The sequence below is a fragment of the Archocentrus centrarchus genome, chromosome 13 (assembly GCF_007364275.1).
Source record: "Archocentrus centrarchus isolate MPI-CPG fArcCen1 chromosome 13, fArcCen1, whole genome shotgun sequence".
Lineage (NCBI taxonomy): Eukaryota > Metazoa > Chordata > Actinopteri > Cichliformes > Cichlidae > Archocentrus > Archocentrus centrarchus.
In genome coordinates this window covers 10,944,562-10,955,817 of record NC_044358.1, presented here as the reverse complement: position 1 = coordinate 10,955,817, position 11,256 = coordinate 10,944,562, and the positions used below count along the sequence as shown (strand labels likewise).

Genomic DNA, 11,256 nt, shown 5'->3' with positions numbered 1-11,256 from the left:
ATAAAGCGTTCTTGCCGCAAGTCTGAGTGTTTGTGGAAGAAGAGTCACCTTTTATATCTAAAGGACCTCCTAGTCTACTTTAATAATTCAGTTAAAAATGCGAGGGCCAACTATTTTTCTAATCTGGTCACGAAAAGTAAGGGTAATGCAAGAGTGCTATTTGATACCATTACTGCTATTGTTAATCCTGCATTACCTACTGCACCAATCTTTTCTAACAAAGACTGTAATACCTTTCTGCATTTTCTGGTAGACAAGATCAGCGCTCTTAGGTCAAATATTTCTCAGTCCAGTTGTTCGCTGACCGTTTCTGCCCCAGCCCTGTCTTTCTCATTAGAAAGTTTCTCTCAGATCACTTCACCTGAGCTGCTAAAATTAGTTAAATCTATGAAAGTGTCTTCGTGTTCCCTGGATATTCTACCTGCATCCCTATTTAAAAATGTTTTTCCACACATCAGTTCATCTATTCTTTCTATAATAAATACTTCACTGCTCTTAGGTCAAGTTCCTGCTTATCTTAAGACCGCTGTCATCCATCCACTTTTAAAGAAATCCAAACTTGACCCCGCTGCTTTCAATAATTATAGACCAATATCTAAATTACCATTCTTATCTAAGATACTGGAAAAGGTTGTTGCTAAGCAGCTTACTGCCTTTTTGGAACAACATAATATCCTGGACAAATTTCAATCTGGCTTTCGTAGAGCTCATTCTACTGACACAGCTCTCCTTAGAGTCTCCAATGATGTTTTGTTGAGTAGGGATGCAGGAGAATGTTCCATTGTATTGATGTTGGATCTTTCTTCTGCTTTTGACACTGTAGACCATGAAGTTTTACTTGATAGACTACATCGCTGGGTGGGTATATCTGGATCTGCCCTGAAATGGTTCACTTCATACTTGTCAAATCGTCAATTTCATGTGGCAGTTTCTGATTTCAGATCCGACTCTGCTTGTCTTGCGTATGGCGTCCCCCAAGGTTCTGTTTTGGGCCCTCTGCTCTTTCTGTTATATTTGCTCCCTTTGAGGCATGTTCTAAACACTTTTGAGGGAATATCGTACTACTGTTATGCTGATGACATCCAGCTGTATATTTCTTTCAAGCATGAACATGTCTCAAAGTTGCAGGTAATAATAATGTGTTTAAAATCCATTAAAAGCTGGCTAGCCAAAAATTTTCTTCAACTTAATGAGGACAAAACTGAAATTCTGATCTGTGCTCCGGATAGATCTGTCTCTAATATAATGATAGCCCTTGGTCCTCTTGCTAAATTCGTTAAGCCTTCTATTAAGAACCTTGGGATAACCTTTGACCCTGCCTTTATGCTTGACTCTCATGTTAAATCTTTGACACATTCATGTTTCTTCCACCTTAGGAATATTGCTAAGCTTACCTCCATCATATCTCATTCTGAACTTGAGATGGTTATTCATGCATTTATATCTTCTTGCCTGGACTATTGTAATGCATTGTTTACCTGTCTTGGCAAACATTCCCTGGAGCGTTTACAGGCTGTTCAGAATGCTGCTGCTAGGCTTCTGACTAAATCTTCCAAATATTCTCACATCACCCCGCTTCTGACCCAGTTACACTGGCTACCTGTGAAATTTAGAATACAGTTTAAGATTTTGGTACTTACATTTAGAGCTCTTTACGAGCAAGCCCCATTGTATATCAGTGAACTCCTTCACTTATATACTCCTTCTAGACACTGCGGTCATGTGATCAGGGACTTCTGTCTGTGCATTCTACAAGACTGAAAATGAACGGAGACAGAGCTTTTGCCTCAGTGGCTCCCCGTCTCTGGAACTCTCTCCCTGTCCATCTTAGAGCGGCGGACTCACTGATGCATTTTAAAGGTCTTTTAAAAACACATCTTTTTAGCTTGGCATTTGTTTAATTTGTTTTTAATGTGTTTTTATTATTCTTTGTCCTGTTGTGAAGCACTTCGTAACATCTGTTTTGAGAGGTGCTATATAAATAAAGCTTTACTTACTTACTTACAAACACGCAGGACCTGCCAAACTGTGTGTCTGTACCCCGGCAGCCATCTTTTTTGAGGTTTTTCATTATGAAAATGAGTAGAAAACATCAGTTTTGTGGATAATTTTTTTGTCAACTTTTATTTGTGAGGAGGTAACTATATTAAAAATTGTTTCTTTGGCCTTTTATCCCTTATTGTGACAGGACAGTTCAGAGAAAAAAACACACCCCTCAGGCCTCTTGATCAGTCTTACATCATATGATTCACCTGATCAACCCACGGAGCTAAACCAGAACCCACAAAACAATGTTTCTTATTTAAAATTACTTCTACTTATTTACAGTCATGTATAGTAGGGATGTCAACAATGAAACCTTTTGTGACTGGCCTTGGAGCTGCTAATACTAATGACGTAGGAGCAGCCTGAAAAGATATAAAACAGGTGGTGGTGCTGCATGTCATAGTGGGAGGAGGGTGTAGGAGGTCATCAGTGAGGGAATTCTATGTTTGCACTGCATGTCATCATATTCATTTACATTTTCCTTGTTCGGTGAAGCAGCGTAAGGTAAAAGTTCCACACTAAACAAATAATGTAATGTGATGTTGGTTTTTCCAATATGATAATCTTTAATAATTATTTGAATGTAATGCAATTAGACAGACTTTAATATTTCCATCCTGACTCTGTTTTGTCACACAAAACAAACAGCAATGTCTAATTTAACAACTTTCTCTTATTTCATTCTTGGAGCTTATTTGAATGTTGGAAAGTTACAATATTTCTATTTTTCGATAACGGCTTTGCTTTACTTTGTTATACTTTTTGTAAACACGTCACTGATTGTGATTATCTGTGTGAACAGAAGCTTACATGAACCTATGTACATGTTTCTGTGCAGCCTGTTTGTAAATGAGCTGTATGGTAGTACAGGGCTGTTTCCATTCCTCCTGATTCAGATCCTCTCTGATATTCACACTATTTCTGTTCCTCTGTGCTTCCTGCAGATTTTCTGTGTTCACACATATGGAAGTATAGAGTTTTTAAACTTAGCCGTCATGTCTTATGACAGATATCTTGCTATTTGTTCTCCTCTACATTATAAAACACAAATGACATCTAATAATACAGCTATTCTTATTATTGTGGTATGGTTGTACGGTTTAGTGAAATTTATTATTAATTTATACTTAAACCTGCGTCTGACCCTGTGTGGAAATGTTTTAAACAGTTTGTATTGTCAGAATTATCCAGTTGTTAAGTTGGCATGTTCTGACACAAAGGTGAATAATATTTATGGGGTTTTTGGTATTATTCTCTCGCTTGTTGTCCCTCTTTTCCCAGTCCTGTTCTCTTACATGAGAATCCTGAAAGTGTGTTTTTCTGGCTCCAAAGAGGCGAGACAAAAAAGTGTCAGTACCTGCACACCTCAGCTTGTGTCACTCTTGAATTTTTTCTTTTGTTCCTCCTTTGAAATATTGCAGAGCAGATTTGATACGACCAGCTTACCCAGCGCACTGCGAATCTTCATGTCTCTGTATTTTCTCATGATGCCACCAATTTTGAATCCGATCATGTACGGAATACAAATGTCAAAAATCAGAAATGTTTATAAACGTGTGCTGTGTTCTAACATTTCATGTAGGCGCAGTAAAGCTTAAATTACCTTGAAATGTACAGTTTTAAATACATTTTGTCTAATCAATAAAAATATGAAAATGTCTCCCTGTCAATATCAACATGAAACTGAAACATAAGGCATTTAGAATAGAATGTATTTTATAGTATAATCATTTATAAAAATATCTGACATTTTATGCAATAAAATACAACACAGGAGCCTTTAAGCAGTTTACATTTACCAAATTAACATCCAGTATCTGTTCACTATGAGAAATATAGTGGACATCTGCTGCTAAACACAAATATTTTTCGCTTTGTTTACACTGTTTATGACGTTACATTTACCAAATGGCAATTCGCAGCATTTTACTCACTGACAAACCCACTAAATATGGATTAGGGAAAATTATGTATAAAATGTGTATAACAAAACACAAAAATTAAAAATCTTAATCAGTTCATGCCATTTTATTTTATTAATACATTTAATATTATTATCAGTAAAAGACCACTGAAAAGTCACATTGAGGCAAGACATTTTTTCTATAATTTATACTTGTCAGAAATGTGTAGGGTCTGTACTTTACAATATAAAGTACCTTGAGGTGACTGTTTGATGTGATTTGATGCTATATAAATAAAACTGAATTTAATTGAAATGAATTGTTCATTTGGAAGGGTGTATAACCCACGGATGAATTTGTTTTAGGACTCATGGTCCAGTTGCACCAAGAGTTTCTGGTCTTGACCTAAGTCTGTTTTAGCTCACCTTTTGTAATTGTGCCATTTTTCTTGAATGAATTACCGTTTTCTGGACTTTAAACATGCTCAAAAATTCATGAAATTTTGCACACGCATCAAGTTTGCTGAAAATTTAGATATTTAAATGGTTGTGGAGATTTGCATTCCAAAATGGCTCTTATACTATTGCAAACAATTAGCCCCACTGTTGTGTTTTGCATACATGAAATTTAGTACACATATGCAACATTTCTAGATGCACAAAAAAATCCTCCTGCCCTACACCCAATATGAAGTTCTCCATTTTGAATTAACTGGTTGGGCAAACTCCCATGCACACTTGAATATCTTTGAGAGGATAAAGAGCTGGTCCAGCGTTCCACGACCAGGACGAAAACCGCATTGTTCCTCCTGGATCTGAGGTTCAACTAACAGGCGAACCCTCCTTTCCAGCACCCTGGCATAGACCTTACCAGCGAGGCTGAGGAGTGTGATCCCCCAAAAGTTGGAGCACACCCTCCGGTCTCCCTTCTTAAAGATGGGGACCACCACCCTGGTCTGCCAATCCAATGGCACTGCCCCAGATCTCCACGCGATGTTGCAGAGGCGTGTCAACCAAGACAGCCCTACAACATCCCGAGCCTTCAGGAACTCAGGGTGAATGTCGTCCACCCCAGGGGCCGTGCCACCAAGGAGTTGTTTAACCCCATAGGCTTGGCTAGCCTGTTAACTGTAATTTCCCCATTGTGGGACTAATAAAGGTATTCGTAATTCGTATTCATAGCCATCAGGCACCAACCATCTTGCAGCTACAGCTCTGAGCAGCAGCCTCAAAAATGGAGTCCATTTGGACTCAATGTCCACAGCCTCCCTCAGAATGTTGTCAAAGTTCTGCCAGAGGTGTGAGTTGAAGATTTCCCAGACTGGGGCTTCTGTCAGGCGTTCCCAGCGCACCCTCACAATACGTTTAGGTGTGCCAGGTCTGTCCAGAATCTTCCCCCACCACCTGATCCAACTCACCACCAGGTGATGATCAGTTGACAGCTCAGCTCCTCGCACATCTGGTGATATGATTACAAAATCGATCATCGACCTGTGACCTAGGGTGTCCTGGTGCCATGTGCACTTATGAACATCCTCATGTTTGAACATGGTGTTCGTTATGGACAAACTGTGGTTTGCACAGAAGTTCAATAACAAAACACCATTTGGGTTCAGATCGGGCAGGCCGTTCCTCCCAATCACGCCCCTCCAGGTCTCACTGTCATTGCCCACGTGAGCATTGAAGTCTCCCAGCAAGACTATGGAGTCACCGGATGGAGCACTCTCCATAACCCCACCCAGCGACTCCAAAAAGGGTGGGTAGTGTGAACTGTCATTCGGCGCATAAGTGCAAACAACAGTCAGGACCCGTTTCCCGGCCCGAAGGCACAGGGAAACAACCCCCTCCTCCACCGGTGAAAACTTCGATGAGCAGGCAGCAAGCTGGGAGGATACAAGAATACCCACCCCAGCTTGCCGCCTCTCACCGAGGGCAACTCCAGACTGGAACAGAGACCAGCCCCTCTCCAGGAGACTGGTTCCAGAGCCCAGGCCATGCATTGAGGTGAGCCCAACTATATCTAGCTGGTATCTCTCAACCTCACACACTAGCTCAGGCTCCTTCCCCGCCGGAGAGGTGACATTCCATGTCCCAATAGCCAGTTTCAATAGCTGGGGATCGGTCCACCAGGGCCTCCACCCTTGGCCACCGCCCGATACACATTGCACCACAACCTCACACCACAAGCACACACTACAGTAGTAAATATTATGTGTCTCCCCCATGCTCCAACACCATATGTGCTTGTGCATCTATGTCCTCATGCATATACACATGTCTTTCCTGTCAGACTAGGCACCTTTGCGAGTGCATATTAGTGCTACCCCTGATGGCTATGACTCCTCCTAGTGGGATGTGTTTTAGGTTGGGAACATATATATGAGTGAGGCTTTGCTATTATCTGAAGTGTCAAAACCCACAGCACTGATCCAATGGATTTCCATCAGCAACCATGACAGTTGGCAAGGACTTCGCAAATTACCCCAGTGTTCTAGGTATGTCTTCAGATGCACAGCACGATGGACCCCCGTGCAAAAAGAGAAATGAAGAGGTTGTCACTGCAGAGACTGAATCTGCATTAGAATATTATATTAGAATATTATAACACCCAAGAATATTGGGGTGTGAGCGGGTATGCATATTAAGGTATATATAGAGATGGGAAAGTTCTTCTGTGTGTAGATTCTAGCCAGGGTGACCTTTGGGGGATGGGCAGGGTACATTGCATGTCTACGAAAAACTGGAAGTTGTTTTGTATGGTTGTATAATCAGACCTGGACCAGCCTGGCTTTCCTGACATTCTATGTTTCACAATGGACAAGCCCTACAGGGCCTGAGCTGTATCAGGTGGAGGCAGATCATTACAAGATCAATTCTAACAATGAACTCACTTACGCAGAATTCATAAATAAAATCAAGTGCATATTTGTTAAAGGAGACAGTTTGATGCTGGTGCCCATTGCATATTTGGCCTTCACCAGGGAAAGAGGAGCATGTCAGATTACGCAATTGATTTTTGGATTGTGGTGGAAGAGACTGGGTGTTAGGAGAATGTGTTACAGGGTGCTTTTCTCCACAGTATGGCAGAATATGTACATGCTGAATTGGCAACTAAAGAACTACCCTCTTTCCTTGAGCAGTTGGTGTCCATGTGCATTAAACCAGATGATTGTATTCATGAATGTTGCAGGCCCAAAGCCGGCCGGTTCAGGGAGAACTCAGTTCAACCAATCCACTCCTGCGACCCTGCTGACATGGTGTCTCCTACAGGAGTGGAACCAGAGGTTGGCAGTGGGTGCGTGTCATTTTCTTCGTCCTGTCCTCGCTGGCCAAAAGACCTGTCAGTGGAAGTAGGGGTCCTGATGGCGAGTCAAGTTGTGCATACCACCTGTCACAATCCTTTTAAATAATTACTCTTTTTCTCTTCAGGCCTTGTTGCATTCAGGTACTGAACAATGTTTTCTGGACTCTGAGATTGCTTCCTCTCACTCCTCTTCCTGAACCTTTGCAGGTCCTGCCACTCGCCGAATGTGTGATGGATAAGAAATTTGAATCCTCTCTTAATTGTATAATTTTGTTCTTTGTACCTCATAACATCATTTTATTGTTTTTTTGACTGTGTTGCTGTGGAGAATATGCATTGGGAATGTAGAGCTGAGTAGTAAGTGTTTTGCCTCAGTTGATTTTGCACTGATCCATTGGTAATGCCTTAGGACTCTAGTAGGGAAAATCGTGCCTTTCTTTCCTCACTCAGTACAGACGAGTGAAAGCGAGAGCTGCGTGTCATCCTCTTCATTCATTTCTCACACTACTCCTCTTGTTTAAGGTGATTACATACACAAGCCTCCATAAACTTAGCAACACATGTCACAGTTAATTGTTATTTTGTTGTGGTTGTTTATTGTAATATTAAGAGGTGAGTTTTGGTGAGTTTTGGTTTTTTCATATAGTTTCATAATGACTTAATGTGTGCTCTGTGTCAACAGCTGCTGGAGGCGAGGGCGAGTGTCGTGGCAGTGAAGGAGGTTGCCTTCTAGGATGGTGTCACCACTGACCTCATGTTGGATGTGGAGGATGGCGTCTCAGAGGGCGTACCAGGCTGGATTAAGACCCCCAAGCTTCCCCAGCCAGGAGCTCAGTGACCTCTGAGCCAAACTGCAAGACAGACTAGAAGCTCACCCTAAATACAACACTGTGCACCATAAGTGTTTGTATGCTGGACCATGCTCTGAGAGAAAGCCACCACCACATGGCCCAGAAGTAGCAAAGCATTATATGTCATAATGTTTTTGTTTTCTTTATATATATATATATATATATATATATATATATATATATATATATATATATATATATATATATATGATGGCATATATATATATATATGGATTATATGATGTGTGTATGTATGTGCATATTGCTTTGTAAATAAAAAAAGAAATTCAAACTTGTGCCTCACAATTTGTTTCTCTTAACTGAATTCCCTTTAGTTGAGGTTATTAGCATGGCATGAATACAACATAACATACAAGGTATATGACAGAAATAATAATTAAAAATAATTTTTCTTACCGGGTTTTTATTTATTAGGGAGGGGCTTACCCAGGCCTGTCTTTATAAAGGCCAATGGGGGACAGATCTACCAGCCAATCACATGTGAGTGCTGAATTGTGATGGCATTTTTTTCATCCAATGACAGAGAAGCCACGTGGGTCTGTTGCCGCTGCTTCGGCTTGCATTGCTGCTATTCATATGTAAAGTAGTCAACGCCTGCCGGCTCCCCCCGTACCTTTACCCCCCGCTGATTCTGGTGGTACGTAAACGACCATATCCGTCTCAGGCGAACGAAAATGCGCTGCCCCGTATGCTGACGAAAGCTGCCGTTTACTACCAGCGCCCGCGTCAGTATACGGGGACGAATATGCCTCTTTTCATGCAGTGCCAGTGGTTTATTTTTGAGCAGTTTTCTTGTACATCTACAGCTGAATGTTAACAAAAGTGTCTGTGTGACATTTGGGACATGTAACTTTGACTCAGAGGTGCCTTTTTGTTTATAACTTTGGGAAGAAAAAAATATCAAGATATATTTTGTATATCACCATTCAGGTAAAAAATATCGAGATATTATTTTTGTCCATATTCCCCAGCCCTAGTAGTTCTAAACATATTTAGGGTGTTTTTTCTTCACTTTTTGTTTCTCCAAAGATGTTATTCCTCTCTCCTACAGCATTGATTGCAACTACATGCAAATAACGAATTGTGCAAATTAGGTGATGACATCATATAGCGACTTCTGGTGACTTTTAGGACTGCCAATAGCTACTTTCCTTGCTGAGGAGTTGGCCACAGTGGTCCTAAAAGCTCCCTGAAAAGCCTTCAGCTGATCCAAAATGCTGCAGCTAGAGTACTGACAGGGACTAGAAAGAGAGAGCAGATTTCTCCCATATTGGCTTCTCTTCATTGGCTCCCTGTTAAATCTAGAATAGAATTTAAAATCCTTCTCCTCACATACAAGGTCTTGAATAATCAGGCCCCATCTTATCTCAAAGACCTTATAGTCCCGTACTTGCTCCAGCCTCTGACGGGGACGGTCGCATTCTATCTCTCTCCCTGCCCTCCCTATCTTTCCTGCTTGCTGCTTGCTGTGAGAGCGTCTCTTGCACACTGTTCAAATAAGAATAAGATTGAGAGCAATATGGATTTGGCAAACTGGGCCTTCACGACCATTGATCGAATTTTTTCCACTATGAGATCTGGGAAAGGGTAGCCTGCGTGTCCGAGTGGAACAGACCCAGTTGGATACGTCATCGATTCTTGGAGCTCGTGGAGACCTGTGTGCTTCTCGGCCCTCGAGGTGGAAGACGTGGAAGACGCTTACATATTTGGCTATCTGGTAGCGGTATCTTTTCTGTTTGGGCTTGGAGGATACCTGATTTACCGAGAAATCAAGGAAACCTGGACGGCAGTTCGACATCTGCAGAGACTGCCGACCCAGGTGGATGGGCTGACCAGAACCGTACAGACTCAGACTCAAAGCCTGATGAACCTGAGCCGTAGACTTGGGGAGTAGCAGGTGAGAGGGGTTCGATCTGGAGATAAGGTACGGTTCTGCTCAGTGAGGACGGTAACTAATGAATTTGGATTATTGGATTTATTGAATGGTTTCCCAGTGAGACTGAAGGCTGTTGGGAAAAAAACAAGCAGTCTGTTCCAAAACAACATCTGCATTATCAGAATTCGGCTCCCTAGCCGGCCTTGGGCTGGCAATCATATCTCTCCAGAGCTATGTGTGACGGCTGCTCTCCCCCTCAGCCCTCTCTGTGATTTGTGAAGCTGGATCTGGTGTACCAAGGCGGCTGATGAACTTCCATCACTATCAGCGAACTGTTTTGGCTAGGAGCTGGCATCTGGGCTCCACAATGCCCCCACCCTCTCGTCCCCGTCTGCGTCCCCTCCTGACCCTGACCCTACCCACCATACTGCTATCCCAGCTTTATATGTGCAATATGCTTTTGCTGAGGTGTTTTTTGGAACCTCGTAAGGTGTTCTTTATGAACACAGTATGAGATGATTTTTTGAACCTAACTATCCCAGTGTATCTCTTTCTGTCTTTCTGCTAAAGGTAGCGCCATTGAGAAACGGTTGCATGACCTCAGACATCTGTCCCCCCCCTGTCTGTGTTATGTTTATGCTTGTTTTGGATGGATGTTCTGTTAACTGCAATTTCCCCATTTGTGGGACTAATAAAGGCATTCTTGATTCACTTCTCTCTCAGACTGCTGGCTTACTTGTGGTTCCTAGGATACTTAAGAGTAGAATGGGAGGCAGAGCCTTCAGCTTTCAGGCCCCTCTTCTGTGGAACCAGCTCCCAGCTTGGATTCAGGAGACAGACACTCTTTCTATTTTTAAGAGTAGGCTTAAAACTTTCCCTTATGATAAACCTTATAGTTAGGGCTGGATCAGTTGACCCTGAACCCTCCTTTAGTTATGCCGCTATAAGCCTAGGCTGCTGGGGGGTTCCCATAATGCACTGTTTCTTTTCATTCACCTTATTGACTTTGCTTATACTTCACTTTGTGTTTAATCATTAATTGATATTAATCTCTGGCTCTCTTCTGCAGCATGACCCGTCTCCCTCCCCTCAGCCCCAACCGGTCGTGGCAGATGGCTGCCCCTCCCTGAGCCTGGTTCTGCTGGAGGTTTCTTCCTGTTTTTCCTCCATTTCCTTTGCAGATTTTCCTTCCCACTGTTGCCAAATGCTTGCTCACAGGGGATCGTTTTGAGTGTATTATTGTAGGGTCTACAAT

General features: G+C 42.1%; 1 protein-coding gene across 1 annotated transcript; it reads left to right on the top strand.

Annotated features, from left to right (window-relative positions):
* The first annotated feature begins 2,696 nt into the window (after window positions 1-2,696).
* On the top strand, window positions 2,697-3,644 carry LOC115790126 (olfactory receptor 142-like). Its single transcript, XM_030743797.1, has one exon. It carries the CDS (start codon window positions 2,697-2,699, stop codon window positions 3,642-3,644), a length of 948 nt encoding a protein of 315 aa, XP_030599657.1.
* Window positions 3,645-11,256: the final 7,612 nt, after the last annotated feature.